This window comes from Copadichromis virginalis, linkage group LG19 (assembly GCF_057382275.1).
Source record: "Copadichromis virginalis isolate Kocher_CV1m ecotype Utaka linkage group LG19, C_Virginalis_male_GT1.1, whole genome shotgun sequence".
Lineage (NCBI taxonomy): Eukaryota > Metazoa > Chordata > Actinopteri > Cichliformes > Cichlidae > Copadichromis > Copadichromis virginalis.
The window spans coordinates 5,866,708-5,888,307 of NC_140636.1; the positions used below are offsets into that span (position 1 = coordinate 5,866,708).

The window sequence follows — 21,600 nt, forward strand, 5'->3', positions numbered from 1 at the left end:
AGAAAGTGCAGGAGGGACAGGTGAAGTAGCCATGGTGCTAATGAGTCGGCTACGAGCTAAGCTAGGCTAGCGAGACAGTACAGAGACAGTGAGTGAATACTTTGGCTATAAATTAGGTAGTGAGTACACAGAAAGTGTGCTTCGGAGGAAGCACGTGAAGATTATACTATGAAAGAAGAATGTATTTAAAAGTTGTTAATTAAATCGCTAAGCAAATAAGCTACTCAGAAACACCACTGTGTTTGAGCAGGAACAGGAAGTGATACTCTACCACAGAGCGAGCGAACACCAAGTGACAGCGCCACCTCATATAAAGCTTTAATGTACATAAAAACCAGCTTCTTGTTTAAGTGAAAATAAATGGAAGGTTGTCTTTTTGCGCTAGTAATGTTGTGGAGTTGTCTCGCATCAATTATATCGTCAGTTATATCGTTATCGCAAATTTTCAAATATATATCGTGATAAATATTTTTGGCCATATTGCCCTGCTCTACTGTCAGCGTTTAATCTCATTAAAATGACATTAACACCACAACGCGGCAAATCTCCATTAACGAGCTACCGCGGATCGCCCCGTGCGTGGGGCTGGACGGCATCAACACGTTAACAAGCTAACTGCGCTAACGCACTAGTTCCCATCAATTGAGCATTGCGTGGCACATCTGACATACTGTTTTACTTTAGTCCATGGCACGCTTACCATCAGGGTCATGCTTCACATGAAAACCAAGATAGTTCCAAACGCCAGATCTGAATGAGGGTGGGGGAGGTTTGGGTAGCGTTGAGGCAGTTGCCATGTTGCAACGAGCTTAGCTTCTGTCTTGCTAGCTTGCGCTGCGCTCAGTGGATCTGCGCTCGACAGTGCAGCCTAGGCGGAGTAGTCGAGCACAGATCCACTGAGCGCTCAACACAGACAACATCGTCAGAAGAAAAGTTGATAAATAAATTAAAATTTTGTTCGATACATATGCGTACCGAACCGAAAGCACTGTATCGAACGGTTCAATATCGATACGAGTATCGTTGCACCCCTAATATATATGTATATGTATATGTGTATATATATGTATATGTATGTATATATTCATATGTGTATACATACACATCAAACAGGACTGGATGTTGATTTTTTTTCGACAGGTATGGCGAGTATTGATAGCAGTGCTCCAGAGACCACCTCAGACAGTTCTCCTACTCTCAGTCGGCGGCCAATGCGGAGCGGCTGGGCAGCAGCGTCTTGGGGGCGGGGTCAGGACAGCGACAGCATCAGTAGTTCATCATCTGATTCTTTAGGCTCCTCCTCCTCCAGTGGCTCTCGCAGAGCAGGAGGTGGGGCCAGAGCCAAGAGCACGGACACAAGCAGGTAAACTTACACATGTTTATATTGGGTGCATACTGAGTATGAGATGTATGCAAAAGATAACTAAAGCTTTGCATTTCTTTAGTTGAATCTCTGAAAAGCACCAATAAAATGATTCCCAACAAGCTATCAGGCAAAAACTCTGCATGTGTAGTCATGCTGGGCAGTGGGGGTGTTTTGTTTTGTTTTGTTTTGTTTTTTTGTTTCTTTGTTTGTTTATGTTTTTTTAATTGAGGAAAGTTGGTGCACAAAAGAAGATGTGGGAGGCCTAAAAAATATCTACAGAAGGATAATCCATAAGAAATAAGAAAAAGAGAGGTCCAGAAAGGACCTGACACAAGACCCGAGGGATGCATTTAGCCCTCCAGTTGGTCTATGTACTGTTCACTGAAACCTCATTAGAACTGGTCTTAGTGAGTTATGGTGGCTGTCAAGAAACCCAAATTTGACATTTTTGGATCAAATTATTATTAAATTCAATCCAGTTTTATTTATATAGTGCCAAATCACAGCAAAAGTTGACTCAAGGCACTTTATATTCTAAGGTAGACAGATAATACAGAGAAATGGATGTTCAGCTGCCTGCCAGTTAGAAATAAGGGGAGGAAGACTGGACAACATGTGGAGGAGAGTCAGAGATTAATAATAACTAATGATTAAACACAAGAAATGCCCAGTGCATCATGGGAAGCCCCCAGCAGCCTAGGCCTATTGCAGCATAACTAAAGGACTAAGGCTCACCTGATCCAGCCCTAACTATATGCTTTAGCAAAAAGGAAAGTTTTAAGTCTAATCTGAAAAGTAAACGCTCTTTTGAGGGTATGCGATAGTATGAGGTCTTTAAGATAATATTGGTCTCATATTATTCAAGACCTTGTATACGAGGAGAAGCATTTTAAATTTGATTCTGGATTGAATAGGGAGCCAATGAAGCCATAATTATGCTCTCTGTTTCTAATTCCTGTCAGTACTCTCACTACAGAATTTTGGATCAACTGTAAACTTTTCAGGGAGGGATAAACTAGTTCTTGAGTGTTATTGCGCAAATGCAAAACAGCAGTCTTACATATTTGTTTAATGTACACATTGATGGACCTAACGGGATCAAAAAACTCATACTGCCCGATAGATTTAATACTATTTAATACTACTACAAAATAAAATTAAAGAAGTAAAGAGCTTTGGTTACATAGTGGAAATCCACAGTTTGTGTATCTATTTTAATTAATATTAATTAATTTTTCATAAATTCTTTGTTTAGGTACAAAGGACGACGTCCTGAGTGTCATGCCCCCCATGTCCCCAATCAGCCCTCAGAAGCAGCAGCTCACTTTTACTTTGAACTGGCTAAGACTGTGCTGATCAAAGCTGGAGGAAACTCCTCCACCTCCATTTTCACTCAGCCCTCAGCCAGTGGGGGGCACCAAGGTCCACATAGAAACCTGCACCTATGTGCCTTTGAGATTGGCCTGTATGCTCTTGGCCTCCACAATTTCGTTTCACCTAACTGGTTGTCCAGGACCTATTCCTCCCACGTGTCCTGGATCACGGGTGAGCAGAAGTGTGGCTGAAGGAAAAAGATAATGGCCCACGTTTAATGGCCCACGTTAGTCACTTACTTTTCCTCCTGTGTCCTTTTTTTGTTTTCAGGCCAAGCCATGGAAATCGGCAGTGCTGCCCTCAACATTTTGGTGGAATGTTGGGATGGTCACCTGACCCCTCCAGAGGTGGCATCCCTTGCGGACCGAGCATCGCGAGCAAGGGACCCCAACATGGTTCGGGCAGCAGCAGAGCTGGCCTTGAGCTGCTTGCCTCATGCTCATGCCCTCAATCCTAATGAAATCCAAAGAGCTTTGGTGCAGTGTAAAGAGCAGGTACTATGGGAGGGGGTTTGCACAGTAACTTTCCACTAAAGGTTTAAGGCATGTCTAGTAAACAGACTGGCAAGATTATAAGTTAGACTCAGTGTTGGGTAAGTTACTTTAAAATAGTAACTTAGTTACATTACTAGTTACTTCTCTCAAAAGTAACTCAGTTACTTCAAGTTACTCGTTACTTTCAAAGTAACTAGTTACTAGGGAAAGTAACTTTGGTTTTACTCAGAATTCTCTTGTTAATGTGTTTCTTCCATAACTTTGCCAGTCTTCTAGCTTGCTTACTTGCCACAAGTGCACTGTGCTACCTACCAATAGAAAGGAAAAGATAATGTGCATATTTCCACGAGAGAAATCCCACGCCTGGACCGTCATTGACTGCTGCCATGATTCTAGCCTACGTCACAGCGTCATGTGCGCCTTTTACATCCAACACAAAAACTGCAGTCGTGGTGCTTTTGATTGTACTCAGAACTCGGAAATTCTGCCTTCTGAATAGGAAGATGTAGGTAACACCAGACTGCAGATGAGCTGCTTACAGGGCTGGACTGGGACAGAAAATTGGCCCGGGCATTTTGACTAGAGACCGGCCCACCATTATAGGAAAAATCATAAAGCCTTTGAATGAAAACAAACGCTGTTGTGACAGTGATGTTCACTGTTCTGATGGTATATATGCATCAGTCTATCAATCGTTTGTTGTAAGATTCAGATAATTATTTTTTAAAAGTGAGACATTTTAAATGAGAATAAGAAAGAAAAGTATTTCCTTGTGCCCCCCTCTCCCTGTTAATGCCCTACCTGCCCCCTGGCAACACTTTGCTAGACCCGCCCCTGCACAGTTACCAGCTGTCAGCTACCTAAAAAAGGACCCTGGTGTTATTTGTCTCTCAGAAACAGTTCATAACTTCCCTTCAACTCATTCATGTCACCTAAAAGGTAAACCTGTTTCTCCATCACCTGTTCAGCTCTGATGATTCAGTAAGGACATCTCCTGGTTTCATCTTCATGTTTCCCTCTCACCAGATAACCAAACCATATCATGACCAGCAGCTTTACAGCTGTGGCTCCAGCAAACATCAGCTGATACTAGAAATTAATATTAAATAAATTCTAACAACAGCTGATCAAGCTTAAACGTGCTGCTGTTGTTTAGCGCGACATCCGCTGGTTTCCTCTTTCTGGCACAAAGTGAGCGATAAACAAACAAGAGAGAAAAGCCGATCAGCTGATCATTGATCAGTTTTCATGATTGAAGTAGAAACAGGAGAGGGAGGGGGGAGAATGAGAGAAGAAGAGGCAGCTGTGCAGCATAAACACAGAATAACTGCAGCTTTGTGCCTTTTTCATTGCAGCTGAATTACGGGACAAACTGTTCATTTTCACCTCAATAAGAAACGCGTAATATTTTCTCTGAATACCAGACGGGACGGTTGGCAACTCTAATAACTTATGAGCAAAATAAAGTGCAACATCATTAACATCATAGCACCACCCAGCTGTATAGAAACTCCGTCATGCTAGCTAGCACGCAGTACGGAAAAAGTCCGAATAACGAAAATAAACTCCACCTACACTTGGTTCATATCTGACCCAGAGAGACTGCAGGTCATAACTTCTTACCTGAAGTTCAGTTCACACTTGGACCGGCGGCCACCTCGGGTCTCTTTTCCTTCTGCGTCCCCTTTCCTTCATCCACCTGCTGGCCTCCACCACTTGCTAATGTTACTGAATCTGTGGAAGCTCCGCGACAGCCACCACACGAAGTAACGAGTAACGACCCTATCTAAATCCCAGTAACGACTAACGCGTTCCTGATTTTGGCATAATAACTAGTTACCGTGCTCGTTACCACAATAATAACGTAGTTACTGTAACGCGTTACTTAATAACGCATTAGTCCCAACACTGGTTAGACTGTTACTAATTCTAACTGTTATAACTTGTTTATTTTATTTAAAAGGGACAGATTATACTGATTAACATGACTAGAGATCCATAACTAGTTTAGACAATTATAGAATTGTTTTTTAACTTTAATTTGATTTTCATTAATTGCATTGCATTAAGTGATTAGAAATTGCAACCATTTCTAGACCGCCATCTTTAGACCATTTAATGGTTTTTCTTTATTTTTTATTATTTTTCACATTTTCTTACATGTAATTCCTCCTTTGACTCCTTAGTCCATTTCTTCGTGGTTTTAATCTCAGACTTAGACGTTCTTTCTGTAAGTAGCTATAAGGTGAAGCAGACAGTGATCAGAGAGTCCATGAGCTGCACAGGGAACAGCACAGAGGGTGGTCTAGTAGTTTAGCATCCCTGGTGGAACACTTAATCTGTTGTCTGCATTTTGGAAGTTCATGGGTGAGGTTTGCACTGTAAAAATCCCTAGAAATAATGCTCAGGCAAGATGTTTTTTCTCTCCTTGTTGGCTATCTGGTCAACAAGCTGATTTTGAGCCTCTGACACACAGGCTTGTGGTGGGATGTAAACACCGACCACAATGAATGAAGAGAATTCCCTCTGTAAATAAAAAGGTTTGTAGTTCATAAAGAAAGACTCCAGGTGAGGGCTACGTCACTTTCCTCAGAGTGTGACTGCACACTAGCCTTTACTGATTTAGAAGCAGATTCCACCACCTCTTGTTTTTCCTGAGAGCTCCACGCTTTAGTCCACTGGGAAAAAACCCCTGAAGTCTGGCATCCGAAGAGCAGAGGCAGAGGAGTTTTTTACAAGTTCACTCATTTTATTTGCCAGTGATCGGATGTTCACCAGGTGTATAGATGGGAGTGAGGCGTGCTGACATAGTTTGATGAGTCATCGTCAATGAAAACCAGGGGAAAAAAAATATAGACATGACTGTCCAATGTTTAAGAGTTCATCTCTGCAAAAGTGACAGGAGGATAGCAGCAAAAACACTGAGTACACTCACAGAAATCAGCAACGCTGATTTTTTTTTTTCCCTGGGGTGGCTGTAGCTGAGGAGGTGGAGCACATCATTGGCTGATGAAGTTGGTGGTTCCCTCAGTCTGCATTGCCAAATATTGTTGTGCATTGCCAAGTTGCTCTCTGAAGCATCCATCGGAGTATGAATGTGTGTGAATGTTGGTTTGAGAAAACAGTGTAGAAATAAGAAGCATATATCCCTGTACCCTTCAGAATTTATCCTGATCCTTCTATCAGTACTCATATCATCATTAAACACAAGTAAGCCAGTTCAACAGACAGGCATACGTGCCCATGCCATGTCATTCCCTCCACCAGTGAAAGAGTATGTTTTACCCTATGGGGTCATTAACTATTCCTTTCCTTTGCCATACTTCTTGTTTGCGGTCATTTTATCATGGTGGAGTGATGTGGTAGATGCTAAATGGACAGATTCTTATGCAGTACTTTTCTATTCTCTCAGAGCACTCAAAGCACTTTATCAGCAATATGATATGAACTGGATCGTGTCTATTGAACAAAAGGATGTCGTATTGTTTGATAGAAATGAAAGTTATCAAATATCAAAGTGAACAAATGATGTGGCAGGATTGTTTAACACTATGCAATATATTCAGTACTGGAATTTATATTCAATATTAATTGTAGCTAGGCTCAAAATGTTAATGCTAGCTTGTTAGCATTATGATTTCAAAAATCATTGCCTTCTGTTTTTGTTTACATTTTGCAATGTCCCAAATTTGTTTGTAGAGGTGCAATTCAAGTCAGTTTCAATGTTGTTTCCTTAGCAGTCAGTGATAATACATCTTTTTGGATTTATGTTGTGGTTTCTCTAATTATCAAAGTAACTATCAAATATAACCTGAAATTCAACAAAAAATGTTACTTCATGGTTTATGTGTCTTGTGATGTACTGTCAAATCCTGCACATAAAATATCTGGTGTGTGGGAATATCTGAGTTATGAGGAACATTACTGTGAAAGTGGCTTATGGCACACTGCCATAACCTTAAACCAAAGCAGCAATATTACATAGCCCATGTAAATTTAAATTTCATTCATTAAACGTTTTGCTTCCTCATCTCACTTCCTCTCTGTCCTGTTTTCCTCTAGGATAATGTCATGCTGGAGAAGGCCTGCATGGCAGTAGAGGAAGCAGCTAAGGGTGGAGGTGTCTACCCCGAGGTTCTGTTTGAGGTGGCTCACCAGTGGTACTGGTTGTATGAGCAGTCAGTAGGTGGAGGATCAAGCCAACAACGGGAAACATCCGGCCGATGTGGGGCAAACGGCGGTTCGGGCAGGAGGCCCCCAGAGTCTAACTGTGGTGTTCTTGACAGTGGAGTCAACATGGAGTCTCCAGGGGTAGCAACAGTCACAGCTTCCGTCACTGCAGCCGCTGTCGTACCAGTTATCTCTGTAGGGTCCACCATTTACCAATCCCACGCTATGCCTGGCCAGGCTATGGCTCACCCCCACACCCCGGGCCTCCACCCATACACCACTATCCAGGCCCATCTCCCCACCGTCTGCACGCCCCAATTCCTAGGGCACCCTCTGCAGCATGTCCCCCGGCCCACCGTCTTCCCTGTGTCTGGGGCTGCATATCCACAGGTCAGAGCACAAGTACATTTTGGATCATTTTAGATAGTTTTGACTCAACTATGTTTTTCATTGTCTTTAAAGTCTTTTATATTCTTCTCTAAAAATATTTTATTGCAAGCGGTTAAATTCAAAGGGAACACCCCATAAAGTAAGAAAACGCAAAATAATGGCAAGCTGAAAGACATTGCTACACTTGAACTGAAAAACAAAAACCAGGATGAGAACAAATTGACACACTGAAGAAATATAGCAGATAGACAGACATACACATACATACTTTTTTCAGGAGTGTTTCCTGGTACTGTTCCAGAAATATCAAATATGGTTTGTTTTGACCCCTATATTTTTTTTCTCCTCCCCTTTTGTGAGTGTGGACGCTTCATCTCTTTGCTCTTTAATGCTTTGCTTCTTTTATTGATTTTATTGATTTTTATGCTGATTTTTTCCCTTTTTTCCTTATGAGCTTACCTGCGATAGCTTCTGGACACTCATAGATCATTAGGACTAAAGTGTTCTTAACAGAAACAGCAACATTTTTATAGTTACCTTATCCTCAGCGCTCCGTGTGTCTGTGGCCTAGACACAGCTGAAGCCTGATTACAGCGTCTGGGCACCGAGCAGCCTCAATAGCCTGGAAAGGGGCTAACCGCTAGGCTAACTAGCAACAAGATGCCTTCCCTCTCCACAGATGACTACCACAGCCTCCTGCAGAAGATTGCAGTACTGGAGACAAAAATTCATCGCTTAGAAGTAAACGTGGAGGTAAATGGACTGTGTGGAAATGAAACAACCTTGCCTTTGATTCAAAACAATGGCCTATGAGCAAGCTAGTACACAGCTAAGGAGCACAGATAACATGACCAAGAAAGTAGACTCTGTGCATTATTATAAATCCTCAAGTGATAATCCCCCCTTGGACTGTCTTGGTGCAAAACCAAGACATAAATCATGTCTCCTGGAATGGGGAGGACGTACCACAGGCAGGGCACAGCGAGCTGAAATCTCTGAAACCGACTGGCTTTCACTTCCTACGAGACAGAGAAGCTCTTCTACCCCTGTATACGGGAGGAAACAGGACTGGACAACCGTGAATAGGAAGAATAACAACAAACCTCCAAAACAACTGAATGTGAAACTGCAGAACAGATTTGCTCCACTATCAAAGGACCCTGGATCTATATCGGACAACCATCCATCTAAAAGCAGCGAAGTAAGGTCTGAAAATCTGTTGAATAGCAAAAGACCACAGGGAAAGCTAAAGGCTAGGCCTGAAACTCTGATTGTGGGTGACTCTGCCGTAAAGGATGTACAAAGGATGTGTGGTAAGAACACTAAAGTCCTCTGCTTTCCTAAGGATATGGTCAACAACCTGAAGGAGAGAATTCTTCAAATTGCAGATGAATATCCAACTGTGACAAACATTGTTCTGCATACAGGGTCAAACGATGTGTCCAAACAACAGTCGGAGGTTCTGAAACGGGACTTTATTGGATTATTAAATACTGTAAACTCTCTGAATGCAGCTGTATTCATCAGTGGACCTGTACCGCCGGTCAGAGGAGGAGACGAGAGATTCAGCAGGTTGTTTACACTGAATAAATGGCTTATATCAGCATGTGCTGACCACTCAGTGCATTTTATCGACAACTTTAATATTTTTTGGGAACGCAGGCATCTGTTTAAAGCAAATGGATTTAATTTTAACAAGTCAGGGGTGAAACTGTTCACCTCCAACTTGTTTTATTCCATACGTCATCCATCTGTGCTTGGTGCCAAGGCTGAGATAAACGAGGAGTTATCTCATAAAGAGGAACAAACAGTACTCCAAGAACAGACAAAGCCCAGCAGAAACCTTGAGGAGGAGCTCCATTTGCCCCCACCCGGGAAGAGCCTCAGAAAGGAGAGACATCCATGGCATCTGAGGAAGAGCCTCAGAAAGGAGAGACATCTAAGGCAAGAAGAGGGGTCCCTATTTGCCTCCAACTCTCTCAACAACACCAACGACCAGGACAAGGGACCACGATCTTCCCCAGTCCCCCAAACCCCTGACAGGCCATCACCCTCCTCCCCCTCCCTTTCTCCCTCCTCCCCACACCTGAAATTCACTGAGGAGATGATGGAGCGGGTCAATGCTGGGCTCAGATCTACCCCCGTCCCAATCCCTTTTTGTCCCCCATAAACCCCCCACCAGAGCGGCCAAAGGTTCGCCATCGAGCCCCACCCTCAACAGAGCAATCGAAGTCACATTGCCCAGCCTCGCCCCCCTTAGTTCCTCCTTACCACCTTCATGCTTTGTCTCCGCAGTCTGATGTGTGATGTGTGGAGGGTCCGGGCTGCGAGGATTATGGCAGTGGTGACTTTTCCCAGGAGAAGCTGGGACCCTGTTTACTAGAAGGTTTTAAAATCTCTGTACTTTTAGGTGACAGAAGGAGACATGTGGCCTGGTCAAAACACAGAGAGCTGCACTCTAAAAGATCTTTAAACATAGTAAACATACCTTGTGTGCCACAGACTGCTCCCAAACACGAGGGGACAAGTAATACCTCTAAAACACTTAAGTTGGCTTTATTAAACGTTAGATCTTTAGCTGGGAAAACATTTTTAATTAATGATTTAATCACTGAGCACAGCCTTGATTTTATGTTTTTAACTGAAACTTGGTTGGATCAAAGTAACAGTGTAGCTGTTCTCATCGAGACGACCCCTCCTAACTACAGTTTTATCAGTGAGGTCAGGGCGAGCAGGAGAGGAGGAGGGGTTGCTGTCTTATTTAATGAATCATTTCAATGTAAGCAGCTATCTCCTGGAAGTTTTCAGTCTTTTGAATATGTGGCTTTACAGCTGAAGGCCCCATCCAAAGTTGTGTTTCTTAATGTTTACAGGCCTCCCACATACTGCACAGACTTTTTTTAATGACCTCAGTGAACTGCTGTCTGTGATCTGTGTTGATTTTGACTGTGTAATTATTGCTGGGGATTTTAACATTCATGTGGACAACCCTCAGGACAAAGGGACTAAAGACCTGAGTAACACTCTGGGCAACTTTGGGCTGACTCAGCATGTAACAGAGGCCACACATAATAGAGGACACACTCTTGACCTACTGATCTCCAAAGGCCTGAGCATTTCAAAGGTTACTGTGTCTGATGTGGGCCTGTCTGATCATTACTGTGTTTTCTTTGAAAGTAAAATCTCAGCCCACACAAATATATCAACAACAGTGATCACAAAACGGTGTATAACTGAACACAGTAGTGCAATTTTTAACCAGGTCTTCCCATTAACACCTCACCTGTCCAGAGGGTCAGTCAATGAGCTCGTCAATAGCTTCAATGCTAACATGTTAAATGTAATGGACACTATTGCTCCCATTAAGGTGAAGGTTATCTCGGGAAAGAAAAAGTCTCCATGGAGAAACTCCACACTGGTGAAAAATGAAAAAAGAGAGTGTAGGAAAGCTGAGCGCAGATGGAGAAAAACAAATCTCCAGGTTCATTATGACATTTATAAAGAGAAACTTCACAATTATAATTTACAACTGAGGAATGCAAGGAGGTCCTACTTCTCTGACATCATCACTAAAAACAGCCATAATGCTCGGGTCTTATTTTCTACAGTCGACAGGCTAACAAACCCTCCTGTGTCAGTGGCAGCTGAACTTCATTCGACCATGGCCTGCAATGACTTTGCCAAATTCTTCACAGAAAAAATCCAAAAAATTAAACAAGCAATTGGTACATCAACAGCAGATCCAGGATATGTACTGTGTCCACCAAAAAACTGTTTAAACACCATGAAACAGTTTCAACCTATTAACAGCAAAGACCTGGAGGACATCTTAGGTCAGCTGAACTCCTCCTCCTGCTGTTTAGATGTCCTGCCAACAAGTTTTTTCAAAAAGGTCTCAAAGACTTTAGAGTCAACTTTTCTTTATTTCAGGTGTGTTTCCAGAATCACTAAAAACTGCTGTAATCAAACCTATACTGAAAAAGGACAATCTTGACAAGACACAAATGAACAACTACAGGCCGATCTCAAATCTCCCATTTTTAAGTAAGATCATTGAAAAAGCAGTTTCTCAACAGCTCAGTTACTTCTTAAAACAGAATAATTGCTACGATGCCTTCCAGTTAGGTTTTAGACAGAACCACAGCACTGAAACCGCTCTGACCAAAGTGTTTAATGACATATGTCTGAATACAGACAGTGGAAAAATGTCAGTCTTAGTTTTACTGGATCTCAGTGCAGCATTTGATACAGTTGACCACAACATATTACTCAAACGACTGGAGAACTGGACAGGTCTTTCAGGAACTGTACTAAACTGGTTCAAAACATACTTAGAAAACAGGAAATACTTTGTATCAATAGGTAACTTCACATCTGAGCAGACAAGTATCACATGTGGAGTTCCCCAAGGTTCCATCTTGGGACCCCTTCTGTTTAACATCTACATGCTCCCACTGGCACAGATTATAAACAACAACAAAATAAACTATCACAGCTATGCAGATGACACACAAATATATATCACAATGTCACCAGGAGACCGAGGCCCTGTACAGGCTCTTGGTAAATGCATTGAGGAAATCAATGACTGGTTGTGCCACAATTTTCTCCAGCTAAACAAAAACAAAACTGAGGTAATAGTCTTTGGCGCCAAAGAAAAACGATTACAGGTCACCAGAGAACTTCAATCTATACATCTAAAAACCACAAACCAGGCGAGAAATTTGGGTGTAGTGATGGATGCAGACCTAAACTTAGAAAAACACATTAAGACAATAACAAAATCAGCTTACTATCACCTCAAGAATATTTCAAGGATAAAAGATCTGATGTCTCAACAGGACCTGGAAAAACTAGTCCATGCATTCATCTTTAGTAGGCTTGATTACTGTAACAGCATCTTTACAGGTCTACCTAAAAAATCAGTCAGACAACTACAGCTCATTCAGAACTCTGCTGCTCGAGTCCTCACTAAGACCAAAAAAGTGGACCACATCAGTCCAGCTCTGAGGTCTTTACACTGGCTGCCTGTCCGTCAGAGGATAGACTTTAAAGTTCTGATGCTGGTCTATAAAGCTCTGAATGGTTTAGGACCAAAATACATCAATGACCTCCTGACCCAGTATGAACCTTCCAGATCCCTCAGGTCATCTGGATCCGGTCTTTTATCAGTTCCCAGAGTCAGAACCAGACACGGAGAAGCTGCATTCAGCTTCTATGCTCCTTATATCTGGAACAAACTCCCAGAAAGCCTCAGATCAGCTGAAACACTTAGTTTATTTAAATCCAGGTTGAAGACTCACCTGTTCTCAGCTGCATTTGAATAAAGCACCAAATCCACACTTTTAAGCTTAAATTTCAAAACTTACATTTAACTACTGATTTTATCTACTGTTCTGATTTTATCTGTTTTGATTTTATATACTGTTTTGTTTGTTTGTTTGTTTGTTAATTAGTTAGTTTATTTGCTTGTTTTAATCAATTTTAAATCATGCTTTTTATTTGTTCTTGTTTCTAATGTCTCTGTAAAGCACTTTGAATCACCTTGTTGTTGAATTGTGCTATACAAATAAACTTGCCTTGCCTTGCATTGCCTATATATTTAATGTAAGGCAAATTAAATTACATGACAATGACAAACAAACGCACGCGCACACACACACACAAAGAAAAAAGAAGCACAACGCGAATGATCTCATAGCCAGTAACTTTTTGGATTACGCGTTGTTAGTTTTTTCTTTTATTGCTTACTTTGTTAAGTTGTTTGGCTCCTTGGTAAAGAGATGAGGGCTACTTCAATACTTTTGCACATTACTTTACATGCGAGATCTTCAAACTTGCCTAACAGTTTCATAATTATAGATACTGACGGCTTTTATAGCAACTGGAAAAGCTTGTACAGCTCCTCAGGATCCTAATGTCAGACAAAGAGACGGTTCTTATATCCAGTGCTGTTTATGAATAAGTGTGTGTGCGTATCACAAATGTTTTCACAACTATTAGTAGTAGTATTGGTTTTTTTTCATATGTGCATCTCATTAATTCCTAGTTTTTATTGTCTTGTACAGCACAGTGACTACATTTTGTGAAAATTTCTCTATAGACTGTTCATAATAATATGCAAATAAACTTGCATGTTTGCTTAACTGCTTCAGGGAATGCACCCAGCATTCATTGGTGCCCAGTATCCATTCTCAGTGGCCACTGGCCCCCAGCCATCAATGGCAGCCACGGCTGTCGCCTTCCCTGGTGTTCCTGTACCGTCCATGACTCAAATTGCTGTCCACCCCTACCACACTGAGGCTGGTCTGCCACTCAGCACCACTGTAGCAGGTCGGGACTACTTTGTGTTTAAGATCGGCAGTTGCTAATTCTTCTGAATTAAAACTTTTTTTTGCTGGTAATTGTTACATTGTTACATGGACGAGTTTGCATACAGTTGAGGTCAGAAGTTTACATACACTCATCAGAAGCATGAATGTCAAGGTTAATTTGGGACTTTTAATAATTTCTTTGAACCGCTCTTTTTTAGCTTGTCCATGTGGACAGTTACAAATTCAGTCAGAGGGCCTCTTTCTTGGTTCCCCCTGTCTTGGTCCATGGCAATGTCTTCTTCTAGACCTTGGTGAAGCAACTGAATAACGTGTTTGAACTGATTATCTTAGAATCTGCAGTTGTTTAGAAATAGCTCCAAAGGACTTTCAAAGTTCCTTATTCTCTTTCTTAGTTTAACTGAGTTCTTTGGACTGTTCAGACTGATCCTTTTTATGGTAGAAAGTACCCGTTGTAGTGAACTGCAATCGCAGAACCTTCAGCACCACGTATTAAACAACTTGACTATATGTATGTATTTGAGCATAAATGTATATTTTTGACCATATGTGAATTGGAGAAAACCTAAAATAAACGTAAACCTTTGGGGGTTTTTAAAGCCACTGAAGGTACAGTGGGGCAAAAAAGTATTTAGTCAGCCACCGATTGTGCAAGTTCCCCCACTTAAAATGATGACAGAGGTCAGTAATTTGCACCAGAGGTACACTTCAACTGTGAGAGACAGAATGTGAAAAAAAAATCCATGAATCCACATGGTAGGATTTGTAAAGAATTTATTGGTAAATCAGGGTGGAAAATAAGTATTTGGTCAATAACAAAAATACAACTCAATACTTTGTAACATAACCTTTGTTGGCAATAACAGAGGTCAAACGTTTACTATAGGTCTTTACCAGGTTTGCACACACAGTAGCTGGTATTTTGGCCCATTCCTCCATGCAGATCTTCTCGAGAGCAGTGATGTTTTGGGGCTGTCGCCGAGCAACACGGACTTTCAACTCCCGCCACAGATTTTCTATGGGGTTGAGGTCTGGAGACTGGCTAGGCCACTCCAGGACTTTCAAATGCTTCTTACGGAGCCACTCCTTTGTTGCCCGGGCGGTGTGTTTTGGATCATTGTCATGTTGGAAGACCCAGCCTCGTTTCATCTTCAAAGTTCTCACTGATGGAAGGAGGTTTTGGCTCAAAATCTCACGATACATGGCCCCATTCATTCTGTCCTTAACACGGATCAGTCGTCCTGTCCCCTTGGCAGAAAAACAGCCCCATAGCATGATGTTTCCACCCCCATGCTTCACAGTAGGTATGGTGTTCTTGGGATGCAACTCAGTATTCTTCTTCCTCCAAACACGACGAGTTGAGTTTATACCAAAACGTTCTACTTTGGTTTCATCTGACCACATGACATTCTCCCAATCCTCTGCTGTATCATCCATGTGCTCTCTGGCAAACTTCAGACGGGCCTGGACATGCACTGGCTTCAGCAGCGGAACACGTCTGGCACTGCGGGATTTGATTCCCTGCCGTTGTAGTGTGTTACTGATGGTGACCTTTGTTACTTTGGTCCCAGCTCTCTGCAGGTCATTCACCAGGTCCCCCCGTGTGGTTCTGGGATCTTTACTCACCGTTCTCATGATCATTGTGACCCCACGGGATGAGATCTTGCGTGGAGCCCCAGATCGAGGGAGATTATCAGTGGTCTTGTATGTCTTCCATTTTCTGATGATTGCTCCCACAGTTGATTTTTTCACACCAAGCTGCTTGCCTATTGTAGATTCACTCTTCCCAGTCTGGTGCAGGTCTACAATACTTTTCCTGGTGTCCTTCCAAAGCTCTTTGGTCTTGGCCATGGCGGCGTTTGGAGTCTGACTGTTTGAGGCTGTGGACAGGTGTCTTTTATACAGATGATGAGTTCAAACAGGTGCCATTCATACAGGTAACGAGTGGGGGACAGAAAAGCTTCTTACAGAAGACGTTACAGGTCTGTGAGAGCCAGAGATTTTCCTTGTTTGAGGTGACCAAATACTTATTTTCCACCCTGATTTACCAATAAATTCTTTACAAATCCTACCATGTGGATTCATGGATTTTTTTTTTTTTCACATTCTGTCTCTCACAGTTGAAGTGTACCTCTGGTGCAAATTACTGACCTCTGTCATCATTTTAGGTGGGGGAACTTGCACAATCGGTGGCTGACTAAATACTTTTTTGCCCCACTGTACATTCATGCCCTTGATTAGTGAATGTAAACTTGTCATTGCTAACCAATGTACTGTGTCTGTTGTAATGTTGTAGTTGGTGGTGTTCACCCTGGCCCCACCATCCAGGCCATCCAGGGAGCATCTCTGCCCTCTCTATCCTCTCAGCCTGCCTCCTTGGTCAGCAGTCCTTTCCCAGCAGAAGATGAGCAGCACAGCCAGCCCATTAGCCAACAAGGCCTGCACTACTTGCATTCTGCTTATAGAGTTGGTGAGTAGTTTATGTTCTCTGATTATATGTTAGTCTAAGTAGTCTGCATTATTAACCAATATGTATTCCTTGTCTTCTGTAAAGGCATGTTGGCATTAGAGATGTTGGGCAGAAGGGCTCACAATGACCATCCCAACAACTTCTCCAGGAGCCCTCCTTATACTGAGGACGTCAAATGGTTGCTGGGACTTGCTGCCAGGCTAGGTGAGACTTTACCAAATAAAGGGACATCTCTGGCTGCACTGACCTGGACACATATTTGCATTCTGTTTGAAATCGGGGAAGTAAGATAATAAAAGAAATACTTGCTACAGAAGCCAATTTTGAAAAAAAAAAATACAAAAAAGGAAAGCCTTCAATTATATAGTAATGTTCTAGGTCTTAAGCCATCCATTATTTCTTTGCATTTTGCTGGGAAATGGCAAATAGATGCAACAATGTATTGAAACATTTGGAAAAATAAATGGAAATGAAGTATATGAGAACAGAGATTGTAAAATTATGACCATCTTTATTTTTCAACATAGCCTGAACTCTCTGTGGCGGATGGATGGGAATGATGATCCCATAAGGGATAAGGAAATAAAGAATAGAAAGAGTACAGTTTACATTTAATAAGCAACCAACTTGAATAAAAGTTCCACAGGTGCATAATGGGGGCCTTATACTGTAAGAGAGTGCAAAAATGTTACATATGCAATAATGGGGGGAAAAGACAAAAGTAAAAATGAAGTAAGACTGACACTGTGCAAGAGAGTAGTGCAAACTGTATTACTAAACTATATGAAAAAGAAGAAAGGGTAAAACCGATAACTATGTGTGGACTCTTCTGCCACAGAAAAACAGTTAGTGTACAGTTTTATAGAGAGTGGCAGGAATTTCCTGAAGCGTTCTTTATGGCAGGAAGTGTGAATCGGACTGAGGGAGAAGGAGCTCTGCTGCCTCGACATGTGGAGTGGATTTTGGTGTGATGGGTTCTCCATGATGGAGAGCAGTAAGCTCAGTGACCTCCTGTCCCTCACTGACCAATGATGCTTTCAGCTCTGCGGATTAGTTTGTTCATCCTGCCGGTATCTCTGGCACTGATGCTGTAACCATCCATCCATTCACTCCCGCTTATCCTTTTCAGGGTCGCGGGGGGCGCTGGAGCCTATCCCAGCTGTCATAGGGCGAGAGGCGGGGTACACCCTGGACAGGTCGCCAGTCTGTCGCAGGGCTAACACATAGGGACAGACAACCATTCACACTCACATTCACTCGCACTTTCACACCTAGAGGCAATTTGGATTATCCAATTAACCTATCCCCACAAGCTGCATGTCTTTGGACGGTGGGAGGAAGCCGGAGTACCCGGAGGGAACCCACGCAAACACGGGGAGAACATGCAAACTCCACACAGAAAGATCCCGGCCTGATGGTGGAATTGAACTCAGGACCTTCTTGCTGTGCGGCAACAGTGCTAACCACCGTGCCACCGTGCTGCCCTGCCCTGCTGTAACCATGAAGACAAATAAACAGGCTTCACTCCAATCCACAGCTTCCTCTTCCTGACGTAGCAAAAGGATCAAATTAAATAATGAAGGGTCCTTTTAAAAAGGAAATAATGAAGCGTCACATGTCATTCAGTTTCAGACAGTTAGTCCTCTTCTTTTGTGTATGTTTCCTTTTTAGCTATTTTAATTGATGCTGGCTTAGCTATAAGCTTTCCTCTTTAGACTGCTTCAAGAGCATTTCAAGAGATAACGGGATTAACCGCTCCATGGTCATTTTCAGTTAAATTGTAATCTGTCTCGTTTTTTTTAATCTCTTCGACAGTTGATTTATTATTTGAAATTTTATAGATGATCTGTGTGTTGGCTGAAGTTTAATGCAAATCTGATTGAGACAGCGGTAGGAGTCAACTCAGGCAGCAATCCCTGGATCAGTTGACTCCTACCTCCATCTTAATCACTGTTACTCCTACCTGTCTAGATGGCTCAAGGCAGATTTTCTCTCACTCTTTCCATCCTGCCAGGAGTCAACTATGTGTACCAGTTCTGTGTTGGAGCAGCAAAAGGCGTCCTCAGTCCATTTGTCCTGCAGGAGTTAATCATGGAGGCCTTGCAAAGGCTGAACCCTGCCCACATCCATGCCCATCTTCGAACACCTGCTTTCCAACAACTTGTCCAGCGCTGCCAGCAAGCCTATCTGCAGGTACATCATATTCACCATAATACAGCGGTCCCTCGTTTATCGCGGGTGTTACATTCTAAAAATAACCCACGATAAGTGAAATCCGCGAAGTAGCCAACTTTATTTTTTACAATTTACAACAGATGTTTTAAGGCTGTAAAACCCGTCACTACACACTTTATACACTTTTCTCAGACAGGCATGAACATTTTCACACTTTTCTCTCTTGTTTAAACTCTAAAAGTTCAAACCTTCGTAGAAAAATAAGTCCAGTATTATAGGATGAAACCAGACACCCCCAGCTGCCGCTGACGGTGCCATATGTTTCATCGACATTGTTGCGTTTGTTGGGGAGAAAACTTACAAACATACAGTACAGCACTTCAGACTCACACTGCTAGCGAAGATTTGTGTAAATTTGACAATCTCGCGATATAGCGAGGGACCACTGTATTCATAATGGGGTTGATGACAAAGAGTAATGCAGGTTGGGCTGCAGGACTGATTCCCACAAGTATCTCATATTTATAGGTAATTAAAATCTTTTACAGCCAAAAATGTAATTCAGTCAAATAAAGTAAAACAAAGTTTTTCAGTAAGGAGAGTAAAAAGTATCAGACAAGGGAAAGCACGATAGAGCTGTTGCAAAAAGCCAGGTTCGGCCAATATTTGTCTACATGTGTTCGCAGACCCAAGTGACTGTCGTGGAAATTTTAACGAACAAGTCTGCAGACACGGTTACTATAATCAACACTGTTTATTATCACGCACACAAGAGAGAGTACATCCAGCAAGATGCTGTCATGCAGTCTCTGAGACGGAAGTGGAGCTCCCACTCCTTTATGCGTTCACAAAAAGGGAGGAAGTAACAAACTGATCATACCACCTCACGCGGCTCGCTATGAAACCTAACAAACACTCCACTACAACGAGTACGCTGTTTCATGCCCTTGGTATTATCAGCGCCCGCAAAAGAGAGTTGTTTTCTTCAGCTGTTGAGGTTGACATGAGTTGAGCTAGTTCTAGATTGTTGAGTGGAAGTTTCCATTACGCTGCCACAACTGAGCATAAGCACTGCAGCACTTTAAATGAGAAAAAAATTAATTTTCTATTACATGACCGATTGGGAATCTGTTGTGATAACCTGAATCTGATAATACCCTGACTCGATTGCCGATTTTGATTTTCTTTTTACATATTTTCTGTATTTTTTTTCCGGCCACTTCATAGTGACTGACATATCCTCCCAGCAGCTAATTGTCAGATGTTGTGGAGGCTGCACCGAGCAATTATGTAGATTTACAGCTCCAGTTCCAAAAGTTTGTGATGCTGTGTGAAATACCAGTTCAAACAAAACGCAATGACTTGTTAATCTCATAAAGCCATAATTTATTAACAGTAGAGCATCAAAAACATATCAAATGTTTAAACTGAGAAAATCTTCATGTCATCAAATTTAAAATGAACTGGGCAACTAGCTGAAAAGAAAGCTGAAAAGAAACCGCTATATGAACATTTTGAAACTAATTGAGGTTGAATGGCAACAGGTCAGTAACATGTCTCATCTTAAACATTTGAGATGTTCTTTTTGTTCGATTCTGAATAATATATGGGTTTATAAGATTAGAAAATCATTCTTTTTTAAATTTACATTTTTGTTTTTTTGGACTTAGGTTGTAAATCATTTAAGCACATCTGTAAGTTGGTTGAATTTTACAGTGGCCTAGCTTTGTAGAAACACTGTTGTAAACTAGAAAAATTTGCATTTCCTGCGAAAATGCTGTGTGGATGCCTTAACGCTGAAGATGTCTGCTGAAAAAAGCTGAAAAAGTTGAAAAGTTGCAAAAAGTTGTATGGCGGTGAAGAAACTGAAAATTCTGCTGAAAACAGGTGAAGAAGCAGAAATTTTTGATGAAAACAGGTGAAAAGCCAAAAATTCTATTGAAAGGGGTAAAGACGGAGAAATTTTTGCTGAAAAGTGGTAAAAAAAAAACGCTGCCCTGAGCAGGATTCGAACCTGGCCCACCTGGGCCCTATTTCAGGAAGCCGGTTTAGAAAACTCAGAGTGAAAAACGATACTCAGGGTTGAGTAACCCCGAACTGTCCAACTCGGAATATTCGGTTTCAGAAAGGCTGATAACAATTAGTTCAGTCAACGCGGAGTTGCTTTAACCCCAAGTTAAGCGCGCGCACGAGGATACATAAAGCCCTGATTAGTGGAGCACAGATTAAGCGAGTCACCATGGAGACGGAGGGAAAGAAGGTGCGGTCAATGTATTTTACAGCGCTTGAGGCCGAAATTCTGATGGCAGCATATGCCGATAACATGCAAATTCCGCGGAAAAAAGGTAACACAGCCTCAGCTGCAAAAGAAAGGGAGCATGCATGGCAAAACATAGCCGACAGAGTCAATGCGTGAGTGTTAATTTAAACATTGATCTAGGGATTTCCACCCATTTAACACGTTATTTTATTATATTTTATTTTATTTTTTATTTCATACATTTTATTTTGTGATGTGATGTGAGCGCAGGTGCAACCCAACAGGCCCCAAACGTTCCTGGCAGCAAGTAAAAATGAAATATAAAAATATAGTCCAAACAGGTAAGGTGTAATTGTATTATGAGCCATAGTGCTTGGTCTGTTTGTCCGATGTAAATCAATTGCAGTTAGAGGCTACATTAATTTCCCCTCTGTAAGCACTTATTGAAATTAGAAATGCTACAGGGAACTATGTACCTGTACATTAATGCTGTGGAAAGACTTCCTGTTCACATAGTCTCCTTCATTTACTGAAGGAGCAATGATTGGAATGTGAGTGCCATCTATACA

At 41.9% G+C, this 21,600-nt stretch overlaps 1 protein-coding gene across 2 annotated transcripts in view; it reads left to right on the top strand.

Annotated features, from left to right (window-relative positions):
• zswim8 (zinc finger, SWIM-type containing 8) overlaps positions 1-21,600 on the top strand; it is a 70,121-nt gene that overhangs the window by 43,667 nt on the left and 4,854 nt on the right. For both annotated transcript variants that reach the window (XM_085442610.1, XM_085442609.1), the window contains 8 exons: positions 1,141-1,363; positions 2,622-2,911; positions 3,011-3,234; positions 7,297-7,794; positions 13,950-14,127; positions 16,423-16,596; positions 16,681-16,800; positions 18,611-18,789. In XM_085442610.1, the coding sequence (XP_085298736.1) occupies positions 1,141-1,363; positions 2,622-2,911; positions 3,011-3,234; positions 7,297-7,794; positions 13,950-14,127; positions 16,423-16,596; positions 16,681-16,800; positions 18,611-18,789 (1,886 nt within the window). The remainder of the gene's footprint in view (positions 1-1,140; positions 1,364-2,621; positions 2,912-3,010; positions 3,235-7,296; positions 7,795-13,949; positions 14,128-16,422; positions 16,597-16,680; positions 16,801-18,610; positions 18,790-21,600) is intronic.